This window comes from Leucoraja erinacea, chromosome 26, assembly GCF_028641065.1.
Source record: "Leucoraja erinacea ecotype New England chromosome 26, Leri_hhj_1, whole genome shotgun sequence".
Lineage (NCBI taxonomy): Eukaryota > Metazoa > Chordata > Chondrichthyes > Rajiformes > Rajidae > Leucoraja > Leucoraja erinaceus.
The window spans coordinates 1,576,633-1,599,718 of record NC_073402.1 but is presented as its reverse complement, the minus strand read 5'-3'; the positions used below and the strand labels follow the sequence as shown (position 1 = coordinate 1,599,718).

The following is a 23,086-nucleotide window of genomic DNA, read 5'->3' as shown; positions in this document are numbered from 1 at the left end:
TCGCCAGCCCGGCCTCCGGCCGCCAGGGGCACCCGCGGGGGGGATAGCAGCGCCGCCCGCAGTATGGGAGGGCTCACTGCACACACCGGGGGCCGCAGAAGCGCCGCCCGCAGCGCCGACGATGCATTACCGGTGGATATGGATATGGATGAACTAGGAGCAAGATTGACCTCTCCTACGAAATCCAATGGACTGACGTGCAGTACGCATCGGAACGTCACTTCGCCATTTTAGGAATAAGACCCCGATCTCCGTTATGCCTCCACGTCAGTCCATGGAATTTTGCAGTTTATCTTGGTCTATTTTAGCCTTCTATGTTAGACCATTATGATCTTTGTTTATAATAAATAAGGTGCTTCTTTTGAAAAAAATGTTTAAGGGAAACTGCGTATAAAATGAGCGACAATGCGCAATGAAAGGTCTATGGACCATATGCATTCTATGATCTTTGGTTTAATCAGTGTTGTGGGGGAACGGTATGTGTGTGTTTCTGTGTGTGAGTAGCAAGATAGAGATAATAGATTTCAAAGTTCCTCATGGATCAGAAGCAACTTTGATTTAAAGCAACTTATGATGTACTATTATATTTGCCTTTATTTTTTGCCTATAAGATATAAGGAACATACGCCATAAGCCAATATATTTGCTTATATTTATATATTATAAACATGTATATATATCATGTATATGATACACACACCCATATATAAATGTGATATTGATGTATATAATTATTTAACACATACATATTTCTCTAGTTTCTTATATATATATATTAAAAAACATATTCATTATATATATATATGATGCGTATATATGTGTGATGTATATGTATATAAATATACAACACACACGTATATTTCTCTAGTTTCTTGTGATCTCTAATTTTGTAGAACGTTTTTTTCTTTCATTCGACTTCTCTCTGAAATCCTAATATTGTGAATAAAATATAAATGAACACATGCCAAGATATTTTTTCATTCTATATTAGTGTAAAGAAATATAGTGTATACATACCTACATTGATGCAGAAGTGTGAGCTTTAGACATAAATACTGTGCATTGCTACCATAGTTTAGTTTTTAATTTAACATATTTGAGGAAAATCTAACATATATTTGAGGGAAATGAGTTACCGTATTTCCCGGCAATGAAGACGCACCACCTTTGAGTTGCTAAAATTTGCAAAAAGGATGGCGGGACAGGACCGAGGGTTTGGTTTAGTCCAGGGACACGACAGAAAGTTATAATGTTTTTCTTATCTTTCGTCTTTAGTGGGGAACCTGAAGAAAGACTGCTATCGCTTACATTGGCGATTTGAGCACTATAGCAGAACAGCTCGCTACGCTTGTAGATGTGGATGCCATGACAGAAGCCCATTTATAAAAACCCCTCATATATTTGATTCCCAAAATGGCGTGAAATAAATTACCCATGAGATTCCCGTACTACGACTTTTTCGTCAAGTGGTCTATCTTGCTCCTCTGGTATCTTTACTGCAGATGCTGGTTTACACCGAAGTCTGAAGAAGGGTCTCGACCCGAAATGCTGCCTGTCCCCCTGAGTTACGCCGGCACTTTGAGTCTATGGATATGGATAGGCACAAAAAGCTGGAGTAACTCAGCGGGACAGGCAGCATCTCTGGAGAGAAGGAATGGGTGACGTTTCGGGTTGAGAAAAGGGTAACGAGAGATATAGACGATGATGTAGAGAGATGAAGAACAAATGAATGTAAGGTATGCCAAAAATTAACGATGATAAAGGAAACATGCCATTATGGATATGTCGGCCACAATGCCGCCAGCAGCTCAGGATGTCCCACCATACTACATGGGATTGTAGACACATCTAATGCCACCTCAATCATCTCCATCAGCCAGAATATGGAACCACTTTCATGGATTCAATTCAGAACAGTAAATAAACTCAACACACTAGTGGACTAGTACAGATGGGGCATGTTGGCCGGTGTGGGCAAGTTGGGCCAAAGGGCCTGTTTCCATACTGTATCACAATATGACTCTACGACACCTTCAATGTAACTAAACAATCAAAGAAATTAAAACAATTTGGCAGCTGAATTAAAATTTAAGGTGGAATCAATTAATTGAAAGCCTTAAAATATCTTCAAAGGCAAGATGGACAGAAGGGTCTCAATTCAAAACGTCACCTATCCCGTTTCTCCAGAAATGCTGTCTGACCCGCTGTAGTTCCTTCCTATATATCTTCAAAGGCTATATTTGCAACCATGCAGAAGTGACATTTCATTATTTTAGTTTTAAGAATGTTACAGTGGCCTTTCAGGATAATTATGTGCACTGCAAATCCAATTTGTTTGTGGTTGCCTGTGGTAGAAATGGTTGGAAGACTAAAAGCATGTCAGAAGATGGTACCCAATTCACGTGCCTGCATGCTGGTCTTGGAAGTGTTTCAGAAAGAACTGCAGATGCTTGAAAAATCGAAGGTAGACAAAAATGCCGGAGAAATTCAGCAGGTGATGCAGCATCTATGGAGCGAAAGAATAGGTGACATTTTGGGTCGAGACCCTTCTTCAGATATCTCAGAAGTGGATCTGCAATCATTCATTAAAATCGCTCCACTCTTAAACCGACTGGACTTTATCTTGGACTAAATCTGACTGTTTATAATTGTAGATATTGATTTTGATTCAGCTGTGCCTCATAGAAACCAGACATTGTTGCATCTCAAACTACGCTTTTAACAGCCAAATTTGGTAAATGCTAATGCTAAAGAAAAGCCCAAAGTGGCTTTCAGAGATGGACATGTAATGTGTTGAACTGAATGTGGTCACAGAAGCTAACTCTAGCACGAAAACAAAGGGGAACACATCAGATCAGATATCATCGGACATAGAACAGTGCAGCGCAGTAACAGGCCACCACATGGTGCCAAGTTAAACTAATCTCCTCTGCCTGCATGTGATCCAAAGCTTTTGCTGGAAACTGAATACTAACTGGACATCAGAGCATACATTATAAAATAATGTTCACTGTTGAGGTGATGATATTCATGCCAGCCTTGCCCATTAAGGGACATTAAGCAGTTCAAAGGAGGCAAGAAATGAATCAAGGAGAATTGTTTCAGTGTGTGTGTAATAATCATTGTGATATGTTCTCGGCCTTTTGGCTAAGATCAAGTGTAGTATCTGTTCTCATCAGTGGTAAAAGAGAGCATCTGTTCTTATTAGAACAGTGAAAGGACTATCTTCTTGTTAGAACAGTCCTGGCAGTCCATTAAGGACAAGAGCTGCAGATTGCGGTGTAGAATCGTAGCAATGGCAGCTGCAATTGGAGCGAGAGGACAGGGTATCCGCAATACCCTGAGGATTAGTGTAAAGGACCTCAGCGAGGGGATGCCCTTCTGTCGAGATATGTTCGTGAAGAAGGTCTTGCTGGAGACCTGCAGGTTTGAGCACAAAGACATCTACTGCCTCCAGGACTTCCCGGGTAATGGATACTTCGATGTTACCTTTGTGCTTCCGACAGGATGGCAAACGTTTATGAAAGATTTCCAGAAGGGGAACGAAGCTCCGCTGTTGTTGCTGAAAGTGCAGCCACTCTTCACCCTCCCAAACCAAAAAGAAAGGATGATCACGGTGCACATGTTCAACCCACATGTGCCCGTGTTAAAGAGGGAACTGCAGATGCTGGAGAATCGAAGGTTACACAGAAAAGCTGGAGAAACTCAGCGGGTGCAGCAGCATCTATGGAGCGAAGGAAATAGGCAACGTTTCGGGCCGAAACCCTTCTTCAGACTGATCAGGGGTGGGGGTGGGTGGGGACAAGAAAGGGAAAAGGAGGAGTAGCCGGAAGGCTGGAGGGTGGGAGGAGACAGCAGGGGAGCTGAGGAAGGGGAGGAGACAGCAAGGACTAACAGAATTGGGAGAAGTCGATGTTCATGCCCCCGGGGTGCAGACTCCCCAAACGGAATATGAGGTGCTGTTCCTCCAATTTCCGGTGCTGCTCGCTGTGGCCATGGAGGAGACCCAGGACAGAGAGGTCGGAGACGGAGTGGGAGGGGGAGTTGAAGTGCTGAGCCACCGGGAGGTCAGCTAGGTTATTGCGGACCGAGCGGAGGTGTTCGGCGAAACGATCGCCCAACCTCCGCTTGGTCTCACCGATATAGATCTGCTGACATCTAGAGCAGCGGACGCAATAGATGAGGTTGGAAGAGATGCAGGTAAACCTCTGTCGCACCTGGAACGATTGCTTGGGTCCCTGAAAGGAGTTGAGGGGGGAGGTAAAGGGACAAGTGTTGCATCTGCTGCGTCCACATGTGCCCGTAGTGGATGTCCTCACCTTCCTTGCTCGCTACGTCGACGGAGCAGGGAACTGCGTGGACGTGAAGGACCTGCATGGGATTTGGACGAGCAAGCGGCAGGTCAAAGTAAAGCTGAGGGTGGACAAGGAATGAGCTCTCCTCCACCCTCCCTCGGTGTTCACAATTGGAGGAAACCGAGGTTATTTGAGTTACGTGGGGCAGCCCAGACTGTGCAGAAGATGTAACAAGCCTGGGCATGTGGTGGCCCAATGCACTGCAGTGGTCTGCAAAAACTGCAAAACGGAGGGCCACGAGACAAAAGACTGTCAGGCCAGCAAGAACTGCAACCTGTGTGGGGAGGGAGGCCACCTTGACAGGGCCTGCCCAAAAAGAGCCTGCTCATACGCACAGGCAACAAAAGGGGCGGCTTCCAGCACCCCCAGGCCAGGTGAGACACCCACTACCACTGCCAAGTCCCCAGCAGAAAGGGAAAACAGGGATGAGGACAGCCCAACCACCTCAACCACCTCGAGACCCCAAGAGCCAGGAGAACTCCAGCACCAAGCCCAGGAGGGAGAGTCGATGGAGGAGGGGGGAGAGTAGAATTGGACGACGGTGAAGTATGGAAAACACCAGAAGGGTCAGCACAAGTAGCAGAGGCCAGAAGGGGTTGGCAAGCGCAAAAGAACCCCCACTCTCTGCTCTCTGAACTCCTGCTCTCTTCCTGACGGAAGGCAGCAACCTTTCCTCGTCGGAGGATGAGGCGAACGGGAAACCCCACAAGAAGAAAACCGGGGAGGAAAGGAGAAGGTCCAGGCCGATAGGTTGGATGAGTGGGGAGATGCATGGCAGATGCAGTATAATGTGGATAAATGTGAGACTATCCACTTTGGTGGCAAAAAAGGAAGGCATATTATTATCTGAACGGTGTCAGATTAGGAAAAGGGGAGGTGCAATCAGACCTGGGTGTGCTTGTACATCAGTCACTGAAAGTAAGCATGCAGGTACAACAGACATTGAAGAAAGTTGATGGCATGTTGGCCTTCATTGCGAAAGGATTTAACTTTAGGAGCAAGGAGGTCCTACTGCAGTTGTACAGGGCTCTGGTGAGATCGCACCTGGAGTATTGTGTGCAATTTTTGTCTCCTAATTTGAGGAACAGCATTTTGCTATTGAGGGAGTGCAGCGTAGGTTCACCAGGTTAATTCCTGGGATGGTGGGACTGACATATGATGAAAGAATGGGTCAACTGGGCTTGTATTCACTGGAATTTTATTAGGATGAGATGAGATCTTATAGAAACATATAAAATTCTTAAAGGATTGGGCAGGCTTGATGCAGGTAAAATGTTCCCGATGTTGGAAGAGTCCAGAACCAGGGGTCACATTTCAAGAATAAGGGGTAGGCCATTTAGGACTGAGATGAGGAAACACTTCTTCACCCAGAGAGTTGTGAATCTGTGGAAATCTCTGCCACAGAAGGCAGTGGAGGCCAATTCACTGGATGTTTTCAAGAGGGAGTTAGATATAGCTTTTTGGGCTAAAGGAATCAAAGGATATGGGGAAAAAGCAGGAACGGGATACTGATTCTAGATGATTGCCATGATCGTATAGAATGGTGGTGCTGGCTCGAAGTGCCGAATGGCCTACTCCTGCACCTATTTTTCTATGTTGTTACCTTGTCCCCAGCCCACAATGGGCCATTATGGGCTCCACCTTCCCTGAGTCATAGATGCAGCCTCTGCTTTGTTCTGTACCTTCCATACCTCTAGTTTCCCCCTCCGCGATTCTCAAGTTGACGGGTCTCGACCCAAAATGACACCTATTCCTTTTGTCCAGAGATGCTGCCTGACCCACTCCAGTTACTGAGTTGCTCCAGCAACTTTGTGATTATCGTTGCTGCAAAATTGGTATTTAGTTCATGAAATACATTGAGAATTAAAAATCTAATCTTTGTAACGGTGCATGGATTTTTTTTTGTTAAAAACCTCTTTGGTTTCCTAATGTGTATCTGGAAAAGAAACCCGTTGTTCACACCTGGTCAGGGCTGTTTTCTTTTTATCCGAATGTATATTTAGTTACAACATTGCAGTCACACAAACAGAACCTGTCATTTCTTTGAAGATAGACGCAAATGCTGGAGTAACTCAGCAGGACAAGCAGCATCTCTGGAGAGAAGGAATGGGTGAAATTTTGGTTTAGATCCTTCTTCAGTGATTTCCTTCATTCACATTATCAAGTAATTTAATGTGTCAACGTCACCAATGTTTCATTCCCACGCCTTCTATGGTGAGAAGTTATTACATAGATCCAGCCGTCAGTGTCTAGCAGGAGATACACAAAAAGCTGGAGTAACCCAGCGGGTCAGACGGCATCTCTGGAGAAAAGGAGTAGGTGACATTTCGGGTCTTGACACAGCTTTCTGTGTCTATCTTCGGTTTAAACCAACATTTGCAGTTCCTTGCTACACAGTGACTACCAGGACCTTCGACTGGATTTTCACCAGAGCCCTTACTGTGACTGCACCAAACATCTTCGGTGCATATCCCTGCACTTTGGAAATGTGCCAGTTGGCAGCATCTGATTCCAGACCAACAAGTTTCAGCCGGTGTGACATTCACCAAGCTGATGATTTCCCAGCCACGGTCCATGTTTGGCACAGTATGTACAGTGCCCTCCATGATGTTTGGGACAAAGACCCATCATTTATTTATTTGCCTCTGTACTCCACAATTTGAGATTTGTAATATAAAAATTCCCATGTGGTTAAAGTGCACATTGTCAGATTTTACTAAAGGGTATTTTTTATACATTTTTGTTTCACCAGGCAGAAATTACAGCTGTGCTTATCTATAGTCCCCCCATTTCAAGGCACCATGATGTTTAGGACACATGGCTTCACAGGTGTTTGTAATTGCTCAGGTGTGTTTAAATGCCTCCTTAATGAAGGTATATATATAAGAGAGCTCTCAGCACCTAGTCTTTCCATCACCTTTGGAAACTTTTATTGCTGTTTATCAACATGAGGACAAAAGTTGTGCCAATGAAAGCCAAAGAAGCCATTATGAGACTTTTAAACAAGAATAAAACTATTGGAAACATTAGCCAAACCTTAGGCTGACCAGAATCAACTGTTTGGAACATCGTTAAGAAGAAAAAGAGCACGGGTGAGCTTACTAATCACAAAGGGACTGGCAGGCCAAGGAAGATCTCCACAGATGATGACAGAATTCTCTCTATAATAAAGAAAAATCCCCAAACACCTGTCTGACAGATCAGAAACACTCTTCAGGAGGCAGGTGTGGATTTGTCAATGACCACTGTCCACAGACGACTTCATGAACAGAAATACAGAGGCTACACTGCAAGATTGGTTAGCCGCAAAAATAGGATGGCCAGATTACCGTTTGTCAAGAAGTGCTTAATAGAGCAACCAGTTCTGGAAAAAGGTCTTGTGGACAAATGAGACGAAGATTAACTTATATCAGAGTGATGGCAAATGCAAAGTATGGAGGAGAGAAGGAACTGCCCAAGATCCAAAGCATACCATCTCATCTGTGAAACACAGTGGTGGGGGTGTTATGGCCTGGGCATGTATGGCTGCTGAAGGTACTGGCTCACATCTTCATTGATGATACAACTGCTGATAGTAGTAGCAAAATGAATTCTGAAGTGTAAAGACACATCCTATCTGCTCAATTTGAAACAGATGCCTCAAAACTCATAGGTCGGAGGTTCATTCTACAGCAAGACAATGATCCCAAACATACTGCTAAAGTAACAAAGGAGTTTTTCAAAGCTAAAAAATGGTAAATTCTTGAGTGGTCAAGTCAATCACCCGATCTAAACCCAATTGAGCATGCCTTTTATATGCTGAAGAGAAAACTGAAGGGGACTAGCCCCCAAGACAAGCATAAGCTAAAGATGGCTGCAATATAGGCCTGGCAGCACATCACCAGAGAAGACGCCCAGTAACTGGTGATGTCCATGAATCGCAGACTTCAAGCAGTCATTGCATGCAGGATATGCAACAAAACACTAAACATGACTACTTTCATTTACATGACACTGCTGTGTCCCAAACATTATGGTGCCCTGAAATGGGGGGGGGGGGGGGGGGGAGGAGGACTAAGTATAAACACTGCTGTAATTTCTCAATGGTGAACCCAAAATGTATAAAAATGGCCTTAATTAAAATCTGAAATATGCACTTTAATCACATGTGATTTTTTTCTATTACAAATCTCAAATAGTGAGTACAGAGGCTAATAAAGAAGCAAAACTCTAGCCCGGAGAAATCAGACCACCACAAATTATCATTCACTTCTATGATCACGTTGTGTTAAATGTACTAGTAAATGGGCCACTATTTACAACCTGGTCTTACACATGGCCGCTTGGTCATTTTGACCAGAGTTCCACGCCACCAGTGCTTTCAGCTGAGGTTGAACATTTCTAAAAATAGAAGCAGGTAAATAAATATTTTTCATGAAGGGTTTATTAAAAAGCAGAAAACCTATATAATGACCTCAGTGTATTCCCCTTTACACCACATTCCCATGGGGCGTACTCAAATAGAAAGGGGTTTGGTTAATCTTGGCTCCATTTGAACAACTGAAGTGACATTGCCACATATCCAACCATACTTTGACTAATGCCACAGGGGTGCAGCTGATAAATTAAGAAAGCCTGTACCTGTAATGTCAAAATAAATGCACACTCAACACATGAAAAATGTTGTTTGAAATCTACTTTACTAAAAATGATGCAGACTGCCAAAAACGTAGGAGTGATTGTAACAAAATCAAAATCACAATCGGCAGAACACCAGTTTTCTTTATACAACAAAATATAATTTTGAGCAGTATTTTAAAACAGCTTTCCATTTAATAACAAATTGCAGCAACAAATAGGTTTGTGCTGCGGTTCATTATCACTCTCCTGTTGCTCAGCAACAACCTGACTTCACTATGCAACTGTACGGGGGGGAAAGGGGGAAAGTTGAGCCCTTTGGTATGAAAATCTATGAACATTTTAGCAGATGCATTTAATTACAAAGAATTTAAGTAATGAAAAAGACAATTTTTTCCCTGAATGTTTGTTTTCAAGGCCTACACGCGTCAGTGTAATTATACAGACTTAAAGCAGTAATTTGTTTGCTACCCGCCTTCCATTTTATTGATGAAACACACTATTTAGATGCAACACACAGCTTCCCTGTCCCTCCCAAGCACACACTCAACATCAGGCTCTTTCATATCGAGAGGGGTAATAACCACTTCCTTGGAACAAAATCAATGTAATAGGCCAACTAGAAATACATATCCATAAAGCCAACCGATTCCAAATCCATCCCCCTTATCCATATTTTAAATTAACATCTTGGCTCCAAGCAGTTCTTATACGGAGATGTTAGATACAGTAAGGTGGTCAGGACATCCAGGCATCTTAACTGGAAAGTCCATCAATGTAATGAAAGTTATTTAAAAACAGAAAATGTCGGTAAACACTCATTAAGTCAGGCAGCATCTGTGGCGAGAGAAGCATAGAGTTAACATTCCAGGTCCACAGCCTTTCACAAGAGCTAATAGCAATTAAAATAATTGTTGGCGGAATATATGCCTCCTAACATAAGATGTCAGAAGCTATTATTGCAAATATAATGCAGATGTGACTTTGAATGATACAACCATTCTCTCTAGTTCTTTTGCTAATGCAAGTATTTTAATAATTACAGACCACAATCGGATCATGCTGGCAGTTTAAGTACTCCAAGCTCAGTTGGTGGATGTAAACTGACGGCATCATTTTGCTGACAACCAATGTTGCCATTTTAATTCAAGATTTTAATCCAATTTTCCAACCACAATCAGTTGAATTTCTGGATATCCCGGAATTTAGCCAATTACATATGAATAACACATCTCTCAATAGAAAGTACACCCATAATGCGTGTATTGGTTAGGGTATCATTTACTAGGAACATTTTTAGAATGTCACAGCCTTTCCATCAGCATGTGGTTCGCACTGTGCACAAGTACAGCTGCATTTGTGACTGTGCCCAAATCAATCATGAAGAGGCAGAGGGTTATACCTCCGACGTTCATTGTGCAATGGTTTGTTGAGCTTCCTGTTGCTTCCTGCTCCCAGGAGGAACCAAAATAACATCTCACTTCTGGCTGGGGAAACAAAAAATAAGCTTTTAACCAAAAACCTCCTGCCTTGCTGAGCGCTTTTAGGTAATTAGGTGTCATGGATAACTGGGAATAAAATCCTTATTTTCACCTCTAACCAAAATAGCGACTGGAAGAAACATAAGATTCAGGGGAGAATCCCATATTATGCAAAAACATCCTGCAGCTTGCAGAAGGATTCAAGACAGATTATATTCAGACATAAGAAATGTTCATATTTGTTATTTGTAAAGTTCATAAATTACAAATACATTATCCAAAAACCCAAAGAATCTGAAATGTTTGTAAAACATAACTCATGTACAAAACAAGGCTTTTAAATTAGAAAGAACATTGATTTGTGCACAATCTTTTGTTAGAAAAAGAAATTAAAGCCTTCAGACTAGCAACTCAATATCTCAGAGTTTGCAAAAGCCAACAGGTGTATAAAAAGCCCAAGCGCATTTGACTTCTTGTTTTCTGACTTTGTCAGACCAAAGAATCTGTAGCTAAATTTGTGGAGTTCATCGTTCTCCAGTGAATAACCTGAAACTAATAAAACAAAATGACAATGAAAAGCATCATATATTCCTACATCATTGACAATGCTGCCCTTTAGTTGCTGCTCAGTTAAACTCACGCAGTAACTTCATGGGCTTTTGCCACCATTTACTGAGCCTCTTCAATACTACAATGCATCAGGTTACAAAACATGACAATCGACTGCAAAACAGAACTTTAAACATTTGGTGTGAAGGGATTACATGTTCAGTTGTTAGCCAGGCAGCATTTTGTCCGAGTTGATATGAAACTCCAAATTAAGAGTCAATATGCGCTTTCTGTTGGCTTGGCTTGGACAGAAGAACTCAATTGGTCAATTGTCCGTTGGTCCTTCCAATTGTTACAATTTAACTGCAAGGGGAAGTGAAACAGTTGTGCCAATTTGAAAATGCACAGCCAGGTGGTGCTTTTTTACATTAACTTTCCTCCTCCTCCTCCTCCTCCTCGTCATCATCGTCGTCGTTCTGTTCTTGTCGTGCGTCCACCTCAGCAGTATCTGAGAATTCGTGCAAAATTACATATTCCCTGCTACTGAAACCAAATTTCAGCACATCCTTTTCTCGGAGTTCATAGTATCGCTGGACCTCAATGCGTTGATTGTTAAGGTAGGTGCCATTGGCAGAGCCTAGATCGATGATGTATGGCCTCACCCTCCTGCCAGTTGTACCATCACCACGGGTGAACTGCACTAGTCTGATGGAGAGAAAATAGACACCAAGTTACTTAAAAATTGGACTTTTACATATCAAAGATCCACTTCTGTAGAAAAGATCCCCAGTAAATTTACCAAAGCCATCGCTGTGTATTTGCATGCAGGCAGCATAATAAGAGAACTAATATTTTGAGTCAACGATTTTTCATCTGTGAAACGTTAACTGTTTCTCTCTATACAGATGCCGCCTTATACTGAGTATCACAAATTTTCTCTTCACTTCACATTTCCAACAGCTTGTTTTTTGATTATAGCGTGCAAATGTTATTACAACTATTTTGTTAAGGGAGGTTCCTAAAACACCCTCATTAAAGGTGCAGTGGCGCTGCAGTAGAGTTGCTGCAGCGCCAGAGACCCAGGTTCGATCCTGACCACAGGTACTGTCTGTATAGAGATTGTACAATCTCCCTGTGATCTACATGAGTTTCCTCTGGGTGCTCCGGTTTCTTCCCATACTCCAAAGATGTGCATGTTGTACGTTAATTGGCTTTGGTAAAATTGTAAATTATCCCTAGTGTGTGTGGGATAGTTAGTTTAAATTTTGCTAAAACTGTAGAGGGAACTCTTCTCCCTGCATAAAACAACTTTGATTTGGACTCACAATGTTGTTTCATTGTATCTCTTTTCATTTCACTAATTGAACCTGGAATAAATAGTGTGCGCATGTTAAAAATAACATTGACAAATTATGTACACATTTTCATGATATGCCCACACAGAGACTTCAAGGAGAAACAAATAACTAGAGGTTGCTAAAACAATCAAATCAACATGATGCAGACTTGGAATGAGCCATCAAACTTGCTTTTTGTGATCCATGTAAAATTAACTTAAATATTTCCCCGTCAGTCTGAAGAAGGGTTTTGGCCCGAAACGTTACCTATTTCCTTCGCTCCGTCGATGCTGCTGCACCCGCTGAGTTTCTCCAGCATTTTTGTGTACCTTAAATATTTCCTGTTGGTTTAACCACTCATGACTCCTGGAGTGTCTCCTAATTATTACTTTCTACTCTTGAAGGGTCTTGACCCAAACATCAACCAATCCTTGTCTCCAGTGATGCTGCCTGACTTTTTGTGTCGATCTTCTCAAAAGAATATGGATTAAAATATTGCACAAGATTCAGAAGTGTGCCAGTAAACGTCTATGCAAAGTCTGCAGAAAATGAAGTCTGCTGTACTAACCCACTATCTTTTTCCTTCATCACCAGAATCTTGTTCGTCGGCTGTTTCTACACCCCAACCCTCTAAAGAATGTCCTTGGGTTATCAGGATATCATGCTCTTCAGAGTACTAGCCCAATGAAGAATCAACATAACCACTCACCCATTCTTGAAAATAACCAATCAAACATCTCAACAAGGTCTTTCTTCGAGAACCTCTACTGTACAAGCCGCTGTCCTGTCCATAATAGAAATTATTCCTTAAATTCCATACTTACTGTTAAGAGCTAGTGGGAAAGAGAAATGAGGGTGCAATAAAGGGAGACATCAAAAAACAAAACTACTGCATGATGAAACGGGAAGAAAAACTTCTCACTCTCAAAACTAGCACAATACCAATATGCACAGCCTTTCACCAATGTTCTAAAATGTCTGCATTAGAGGATATTGGCTAGAAGGGGAAGCTGGTCTGACGGATGGTTTTCTCTAGAACATTGGAGGCTGAGGGGAGACCAGATAGAAGTATGTAAAATTATGAGAGGCAGAGCGGCACAGTGACTCAGTGGTAGAGTTGCTGCCTTACAGCGCCAGAGACCCAGGTTCAATCCCGACTATGGGTGCTGTCTGTACAGAGTTTATACGTTCTCCCTATGACCACGTGGGTTTTCTCCAGATGCCAAGGTTTCCCCACACACTTCAAACACATACAGGTTTCTACATTAATTAGAACTAGGCTTCGGTAAAATTGTAGATTGTCCCTAGTGGGCAGAATAGCTGGAGTGATGGCTGGTTAGTGCGTGCTCGGTGGGCTGAAAGGCCTATTTCCACACTGTATGTCTAAAGCCTAGTTGGACAGTTTGATTTTGTTTTCCCAGGATGAAAATATCAAATATTAGTTTTACGGTGAGAGAGGCATAGTTTAAATGAGATGTGCAAGGCAAGTAAAGAGAGTGGTGGCTGTCTGGAACACACTGCCGAGGGTGGTGATGAATGAATGAATTAATTAATTAATTAGTTGATTGGCCAAGTGTGTACACATACGAGGAATTTGCCTTGGTGCTCCGCTCGCAAGTAATATCACGACACACAAAGTGGCATTTAAAAAGGTTTTGGATGGACACATGGATATGGATTTTGTGCAGGTATATAGGAATTGTCTCGGCATCATGTTTGACAGACATTGGAGGCCGAAAGGCCTGCTCCTGCGCTGTACAGTTCTATTTTCTATGACAAAGCAATAAGCCTTTGGGGTGCAATTAGTTTCTGCGTAATGTTTTGTGCAGTTTGTAGACCCAAATTAAACTAGTAGGTGCACTTTTTATTGGAGTCACTGACAAAAGAGGGAGCGAAGAAATTACGTACTATTTCATATTAAGTTTGAAAAGTGCCGGGAAATGTCACCGACTTTGAATCAGACACTGATACCAGTGCAAAGCCGAGGTGTTGCTTGATCAACTTCATTCTTTCCCGATTCAACTCATTTAAAACCTAGGTTGGAATTCAAGTCACAACCATTAGGTCATCCTTTTCCATAAATTCCAAAATTATATTTAATTTAGTATCAAGTCTGCTATCCAGAATTGACTTAAAGAGAGTAGATTCATCAATACATTTTCGGGCATGTAAAGGGAAACTACATTTAAACCTCCCTCTCCCCAAATGTATGTATAGGGTGATTTCACGAAAGGTCACTGGCTCATAGATCCTCACCCACGTGACCGCAAAATCCAACTGGGGTACAAGCGTCACTTCCGGTACATGTTATTGATGCTGAAAACGCGCACTTTCACACCCATTAAAAACCACGAAAACGGCCTGTTTTTGAGCTGTAAATAACTGTGCCAGTCGGGGTGACCGTGAGGCACAGTTATCTTACTTTACAGTCCAGAAGATAGATAAAAACGAAGGTAAATACAAGAGGGAGCTGAAGGGGCAACAACCGCAGAAGTGGTTAGCGGACATTCGCCGTGGAGATATAAAGATAAAAAATATCGGGAATTATTGCGTTTGCTCGCTGCATTTCATCAAAAGTAAGGCATTATTGACGTTTTATCTTTATTCATTTGTTATATGAAAAGTTGTAAAAGTGAAAAATCCGTCAGTAAAATAAATAAGTAGTTTGGGTGATTGTGCAGGGTTTAAACAAGAAATATTGAGAAATATATTTTGGCAAATAATTAAATGTCCTGATTTTGTCCAATTAACAGCTGACAATTATCCCATTCGTTAGCTTGCATCTGAATAAAATGTATTTCAAAATGCACTGATAGTTTACAATTATTTAAATGGTAAATGTAGCTTCAGAAGCGTTTTCATTTTGCATGTTAAAACCCACCTGAGAACCATGGGCGATTTTGCAATTTTACTGACGGATTTTTCACTTTTACAACTTTTTATATAACAAATGAATAAAGATAAAACGTCAATAATGCCTTACTTTTGATGAAATGCAGCGAGCAACCGCGATAATTCCCGATATTTTCAATATTTATATCTCCACGGCGGATGTCCGCTAACCACTTCCGCTGTTGTTGCCCCTTCAGCTCCCTCTTGTATTTATCTTCGTTTTTATCTATCTTCTGGACTGTAAAGTAAGATAACTGTGCCTCATGGTCACCCCGACTGGCACAGTTATTTACAGCTCAAAAATGGTCCGTTTTCGCGGTTTTTAACGGGTGTGAAAGTGCGCGTTTTCAGCATCAATAACATGTACCGGAAGTGACGCTTGTACCCCAGTTGGATTTTGCGGTCACGTGGGTGAGGATCTATGATCCAGTGACCTTTCGTGAAATCACCCTATTGAGACAGGAACACAAACCTGTACTGCAGCACAGCATGCTGCTTGGAACATGAGGGGTGATCAATGGGGATGTCCACTATCCTTCGCTGACGACCCAAGAGATAGGCACTCTGACGATGAATGTGCATGACTGGTAGAGGCTCGTCATTCTTGAACGGGTAAAGTCGCCACCGTTTCTTTGGGATGCGGGACTCTGGCGGTTCATTGTATTTTATCACCACGCCACGAAAGGTGTTTGTATCTTCCACGAGGGCACCGGATAACTCAAAATTAGGCTCCTCTTTAACCTGGGCAGCATTCCCGCTACTGGCCTGGCTACTGTTTGGTTCAGTTTCGGGATTCTCAGCACCCAGTGCTTTGAACCGGTCACGGTTCTGGCGCCGTCTATCGTTGTTAAATTCACGCTCGGCTTGCTGTTCACTCAGATCCTCCCTGTCCCGACCGCTCAATCCAGGCTCTGTGCGGGGCCCACCGTTCTTCTTGCCGTGAGCTTGCCCGCGGTCAGAGCCCTCTCTCCGTCGCTCTCGGTCACCGTCCTTCTTACGTCGGTGCTCATTTCCTTCCGAGTGGTCTCTGTGGCGTCTCTCGTTGCGCTCCTGTCGTGGGTGCTCATGACGTTCCTGGAGACAATCAGAACATCCAATATTGCTTGCTACAACACAGCCAGCATTTAAAAAGCCAAGTTTTTAAAATCTTACCTTACAGCTATTTTATTAACAATCTATTTAATGAAACGAATGAAACAAAATACAATATCCTGTACATAATTTTGGCTTCTTGCTTTTCACTATCCCTCGGTACACATGACAATAAACTACACTAATCTTCCATGAGATGGTTTTCTGTCACCAGCACAAATCAAAACTTAATTCCACACTTAATTTCAGCCACTAACAAAAGTATACATATATAGTTATAGGAAGGAACTGCAGATGCTGGTTTAAACTGAAGATAGCCATAAAGAGCTGGAGTAACTCAGTGGGTCAGACAGCGTCTCTGGAGAAAAGGAACAGGTGACATTTCGGGTCGAGACCCTTCTTTAAATATATAGTAATACCTCAGACAGGACAGTTCAGTTCATGTTTCAACTTTTTGAAAACTCTGCCCTATTTGCCCAGCCTGAGGATGTGTCCTGTGGACGACCTAAAACGTTGCCTGTCCATTCTCACCACAGATGCCGCCAGACCCACTGAGTGTCACCAGCACTTGTGCTTTGCCATTTGTCTCCCTTTCCTGCATGTCTCTCCTACCTTCACCCCTCTCTTCCTCCACCTCCATTTCATGCATGTAGACTTTAAAAGTCACTGCTGATTGTTTTCTCCACTCTTTCAGTACATTCCAGTATCTCATGCTTCCTTCTCATTAATCCACCCGCAGCTCCCTATTGTTCTGTGCCCTCAAGTGACTGATCAGTCACCCAGCTGAGACTTCCTGTCAAAACTCTTCATAATCCAAAAACACAAACTGCTAAAGGAACCAAGGAATCATTTTCCTCCATGTAACGTTATCTGAGCCAGGACATGATTCCCATATCCAGGACCTCAGCAGGTGTTCCTGAAATAGTTTGAGCCCTTCCCAAAATGTCGTCTGTGCAATCCCACTCTCCACAGATGCTACCTGACCGACTGAACTCCTTCAGCAGTTTTTTTTTAGGACCGATTTTTTGGGCAAGATTCCGACATCTCTTGTCTCCCTTTCACAATCCACCCATTGTCAAACTAAAACCACCTCCTTCCTTCCTTCTATCCCTCGCCGACCAGGGAACTGCATTATGGCCACATTTTGTTTGATGTGAATTTAGGTGCGTTGTGGTGATGAAAGAAGAGCGCGCCCCCCAATCCCTACCTCCATTAACCCCCTCCCTCGGCTGCACTCACCCTCCTGCTCCTGTCGTGGGGCCGCGCTCTCTGCTGCTGCTGCTGCTGCGGGCCGGGGCCGGGGCCGGGGCCGGGGCTGCTCCGGGCCGGCGAGCCGCCCTTCCAGTGTGCGGGCGGGGAGACGCTGCCGCCGGAGGAGCGGGAGCTGGAGCGGCGCCGCTTGATGAAGGGTGCGGGGTCATGCCCCCTGGCCGTGCGGCGGGGTGCAGGGGGCCGGGGCCCGGGGCTGTGCGGGGCGGGCTGGCGGTGGGTGCGGCGGGGGCCCGGGGCCTCCATCACTGCTGGCGGCGCCTCGGCCCAAAGCGGGGACGCTCGCTCGCTCGCTCACTCACTGGCGCTGGCGCTTCCGGGGCGGAGGCGAGGGGTCATCATCCACTGCGTCACTGCATCACCTCCTCTACCGGATCAAACCCAGCGCTGGATCAATATCCAGCCCAAAGATCTGCTCTGCTATAGGATCTTTGATCGAGCCAGCATCGACATTCAATATGATCATGGCTGATCATCTAACATCAGTACCCCGTTCCTGCCTTCTCCCCACATCTCTTGATTCCTTTAGTTCTAAGAGTTAAATCTAACTCTTGAAAACATCCAGTGAATCGGCCTCCACTGCCTTCTGTGGCAGAGAATTCCACAGATAATAATAATATATTTTATTGTCATTGCACATATGTGCAACGAGATTTGGTATGCAGCTTCCAACCGATGTCATAACTTAAACAACTAATACAATTTAGATTTAGATACCCCGAGAAACATGATTTATAAAAAGAACAGTAAAACAGTCTAAAGTGCTAATGTGTCTGTGCCGGGTTGATGTGCGAGATTCACAACTCTGGGTGAAAACGTTTTTCCTCATCTCAGTTCTAAATGGCCCACCCCTTATTCTTAAATGGTGACACCTAGTTCTGGACTCTCCCATTGGGAACATTTTTCCTTCATCTAACCTGTCCAATCCTTAAAAGAATTTTATATAGAAACATAGAAAATAGGTGCAGGAGGAGGCCATTCAGCCCTTCGAGCCAGCACCGCCATTCATTGTGATCATGCCTGATCATCCCCCATCGATAACCCGTGCCTGCCTTCTCCCCATATCCCTTGACTCCACTAGCCCCTAGAGCGCTATTTAACTCTTAAATCCATCCAGTGACTTGGCCTCCACTGCCCTCTGTGGCAGGGAATTCCATAAATTCACAACTCTCTGGGTGAAAACGTTTTCTGGACGGCTTTCAATGAAAAGGTGGTTCCGGACTCGCCCAACATTGGGAACATTTTTCCTGCATCTAGCTTGTCCAGTCCTTTTATCATTTTATATGTTTCTATAAGAACCCCCTCATCCTTCTAAACTCTAGTGAATACAAGCCTAGTCTTTTCAATCTTTCCTCGTATGACAGTCCTGCCATCCCAGGGATCAATCTCATGAACTACGCTGCACTGCTTCAATCACACGGATGTCCTTCCTCAAATTAGGAGACCAAAACTGTACACAATACTCCAGATGTGGTCTCACCAGGGTCCTATACAACTGCAGAAGAACCTCTTTACTCCTATACTGAAATCCTCTTGTTATGAAGGCCAACATTCCATTAGCTTTCTTCACTGCCTGCTGTACCTGGAAGCCAACTTTCAGTGACCGGTGTACAAGGACGCCCAGGTCTCGCTGCACCTCCCCCTTACCTAACCTAACCCCTTTGAGATAATAATCTGCCCCCTTGTTTTTGCCAAAGTGGATAACCTCACTATATTGTACTGAATCTGCCACGCATCTGCCCACTCACGCAACCTGTCCAGGTCACCCTGCAACCTCCTAACATCCTCTTCACAGCTCACACTGCCACCCAGCTTTGCGTCATCCGCAAACTTGCTAGTGTTGCTCCTAATTCCCTCTTCCAAATCATTAATATATATGGTAAACAGTTGCGGCCCCAACACCGAGCCTTGCGGCACTCCACTCGCCACTGCCTGCCATTCTGAAAATGACCCGTTCACTCCTACTCTTTGCTTCTGATCTGCCAAACTATTTTTCTATCCATGTCAGCACCCTACCCCCAATACCATGTGCTCTCATTTTAGTCACCAGTCTCCCGTGCGGGACCTTATCAAAGGCTTTCTGAAAGTCTAGATCCACTACATCCACTGGCACCCCTACTTGTCACAGCCTCAAAAAATTCCAGATTAGTCAAGCATGATTTCCCTTTCATAAATCCATGTTGACTTGGACTAATCCTTTTACTGCTATCCAAATGCCCCATTATTACCTCTTTAATAATTGATTCCAGCATCTTTCCCACCACCAAAGTCAGGCTAACTGGTCTGTAATTCCCTGTTTTCTCTCTCGCTCCTTTCTTGAAAAGTGGGATAGCATTAGCTATCCTCCAATTCACAGGAACTGATCCTGAATCTATTGAACATTGGAAAATTATCACCAATGCATCCACTATTTCTAGAGCCACCTCCCTTAGGACCCTGGGATGCAGACCATCAGGTCCAGAGGATTTATCATCCTTCAGTCCCATTAGCCTACCCAATACTATTTCTCGCCTAATGAAGATTTATTTCAGTTCCTCTACCCCCATAGATCCTCAGTCCTGCAGTACATCTGGGAGATTGTTTGTGTCTTCCTTAGTGAAGACAGTTTCTATAAGATATAAGATATGTTTCTATAATATCCCCTCTTAATATCCATCTAAATTCCAGTGAATACAAGCCCAGTCGATCCATTCTTTCATCACATGTCAGTCCCACCATCCTGGGAATTAATCTGGTGAACCTGCGCTGCACTTCCTCAATAGCAATAATGCCCTTCCTGAAATTAGGAGTCCAAAGTTGCGCACAATATCCAGGTGCAGTCTCACCATGGACCTATACAACTGCAGTAGGCAGTTGCTCCTAAACTCAAATCCTCTCACAATGAAGGCCAACATGCCATTAGCTTTATTCACTGCCTGCTGTACATGCATGCTTACATTCAGTGACTGATGTACAAGCACACCCAGGTGTTGTTGCGCCTCCCCTTTTCCTAATCTGACATAATTCAGATAATCTGCCTTCCTGTTCTTGCCACAAAAGTGGATAACCTCACATTAATCCATATTATACTGCATCTGTCATGCATCTGCCCACTCATCCAACCTATTCAAGTCAACCTGCAGCCTCATAGCATCCTCCTCGCAGCTCACACTGCCACCCAGCGTTATGTCATCCGCAAACTTGGAGATGTTACATTTAATTTCCTTGTCTAAATCGTTAATATATATTTTAAAGAACTGGAGTCCCAGCACCGAGCCTTGCGGCATCCCACTAGTCACTGCCTGCCATTCTGAAAAGGACCCGTTAATTCCTACTCTTTGCTTCCTGTCTGCCAACCAGTTCTCTATCCATGTCAATACCCTACCCCCAATACCATGTACTCTAATTTTCCAGGCTAATCTCTTGTGTGGGACCTTGTCAAAGGCTTTTTGAAAGTCCAGATACACCACATCCAGTGGCTCTCCCTTATCCATTCTACTTGTTACATCCTCAAAAAATTTTAGAAGATTAGTCAAGCATGATTTCCCCTTCATAAATCCATGCTGACTTTGACCGATCCTGTCACTGCTTTCCATGTGCGCTGCTATAACATCTTTAGTATTCAACTCAAGCATCTACCCCACTACCGATGTAAGGCTAACTGGTCTATAATTCCCTGGTTTCTCTCTCCCTCATTTCTTAAAAAGTGGGGCTACATTGGCTACCCTCCAGTCCACAGAAACTGAACCAGAGTCGAGAGAACATTGGAAAATTATCATCAATGCATCCACAATTTCTAGAGCCACCTCCTCGAGTACCCTGGGATGCAGCCTATCAGGCCCTGAAGATTTATCTGCCTTCAATCCCAACAAAAGATCCTAAAGCAGAGCAAGGTAGTCCACTCGAGGAAAAAGCCGTAGTAGGCCATGGGTAATCTTCAGCACCATTTCCGTAACCGGCTTCTGTCTCCGCGCTAGTATCTTTGCTTTGGTCATGGTGTCCACATCTACTAGTGTAGCATACTGCTCTGCTATAAATTGCTCCAATCGCCAATGTAGGCGACCCGACCTGTCTTTCTTCAGGTTCCCCATTAAGGAGGAAAGGTAAGAAAACATTTATTACTTTCTATGGTATAGTGAAAATATTATTTAGCCTGCTCAATCTCTCACTGTAGGTCAGATCATAGAGCTCAGATAGTCGAGTCCTCGTGGCAACATCCTCGTAAATCTTCTCCTCAAGAGCATTTTCTTTCTGCCTCTCTGTGATTTAATACAAAATCAGAACATATAGACTCTGTTGTGTAGTGAAAATTTTATATTGCCTGCCCGAACTCGCACGAGAGCTCAGATCATAGAGCAGAGCGCTCCGCTATGTCTCAGATACAGTCAAGTCCTCGTGCAACATCCTCTTAAAAATCTTCTCAAGGGCATTTTTGTTCTGCCTCTCTGTGATCTAATACAAAATCAGACCATATACACTCTGTTGTGTAGTGAAAATTTTATTAAGCCTGCTCGAACTCTTACTATAGCTCAGATCATAGAGCGGAGTGGTCCCCTTTGTCTCAGATACAGTCATATACGTGTTTATGTGTGTTCTTTCCTCCACAATCTAATCAGTTGTATGATCGCTGGATAAAATCATCCTTAAGTCATACATCATTTGTTAATCTTGCTCAAAACAAATTTTATTTTGTTAAATTCTTCATTTAGATAACCCCACCATTACAGACAGATCTCATTCCACTCTCTGGCGATTGGGAAGATCAGACCCATTTTATTGTTGAAAAACAATTCCATAGACACAAAAGAACATTAAGGAACATTCCAAGAGTAGAGCAACTAGAATCTTCATATTGCTATTATTTTACCAAATACTGCAGTTGTGAACAGTGTGATTAGATAAATTACAGAGTGCAAGTGCAATACAAACATCAACTCAAACACCGCACATGAGCCATTTAAAAATAAAATTTAAAAAAACCCATTAATAAAGAAAATTAACAGAATTATAACATATTAATCACTAACAAAAATTAACAGAATTATGAATGAACAGAATTATGAATGAACAGAATTATGAATTATGAATCTAACCCTATATCACACACACAAACTGTTCCCCCGCAACGCTGATTACACTGCGAGAGGGATAACCAAAGTCGGGTAGGTTTACTGAAATGGCTGACATTCCACTCCGTTGCGTACTACACGTCAGCCCATTGGATTTAACAGGAGTGGTCTATCTTGCTCCGCCATAGGATCTTTGATCCCAACAGTTTGCCTAACACCATTTCCTGACTAATGTGGATTCACTTCAGTTCCTCCCTCCCACTCGATCCCCGATCCCCAAGTATTTTTGGGAGATTATTTGTGTCTTTCTTAGTGAAGACAGAACCAAAGTACTTGTTTAACTGTTCTGCGATTTCCTTGTTTCCCATTATAAATTCACCTGTCCCTGATTGTGATTTGTCTTCACAAATCTTTTCCTTTTTACATATCTAAAGAAGCTTTTACAG

General features: G+C 43.2%; 1 protein-coding gene and 1 non-coding gene across 2 annotated transcripts; one reads left to right on the top strand and one right to left on the bottom strand.

Annotated features, from left to right (window-relative positions):
- Positions 1-3,127: 3,127 nt before the first annotated feature.
- LOC129709982 (U2 spliceosomal RNA) lies at positions 3,128-3,311 on the top strand. The gene has a single exon (XR_008725610.1). It is a non-coding gene; the product is annotated as a U2 spliceosomal RNA (small nuclear RNA).
- Positions 3,312-9,015: 5,704 nt separating this feature from the next.
- Positions 9,016-17,898, bottom strand: snip1 (Smad nuclear interacting protein). The gene is made up of 3 exons (XM_055656046.1): positions 17,563-17,898; positions 15,704-16,305; positions 9,016-11,707 (listed from the first exon to the last, which is right to left on the bottom strand). Exons 1-3 carry the CDS (start codon positions 17,836-17,838, stop codon positions 11,431-11,433), a joined length of 1,155 nt encoding a protein of 384 aa, XP_055512021.1. The 5' UTR covers positions 17,839-17,898; the 3' UTR covers positions 9,016-11,430.
- Positions 17,899-23,086: the final 5,188 nt, after the last annotated feature.

What these genes read in the sequence shown, in the direction of transcription:
- snip1 (XM_055656046.1), bottom strand. Translation starts at nt 17,838, where the DNA reads ATGGAGGCCCCGGGCCCCCGCCGCACCCACCGCCAGCCCGCCCCGCAC. An exon ending in CCCACGACAGGAGCAGGAGG is followed by an intron (nt 16,306 to 17,562) that starts GTGAGTGCAGCC and finishes GATTGTCTCCAG; the next exon opens with GAACGTCATGAGCACCCACG. An exon ending in CATGCTGTGCTGCAGTACAG is followed by an intron (nt 11,708 to 15,703) that starts GTTTGTGTTCCT and finishes TCTCTCCATCAG; the next exon opens with ACTAGTGCAGTTCACCCGTG.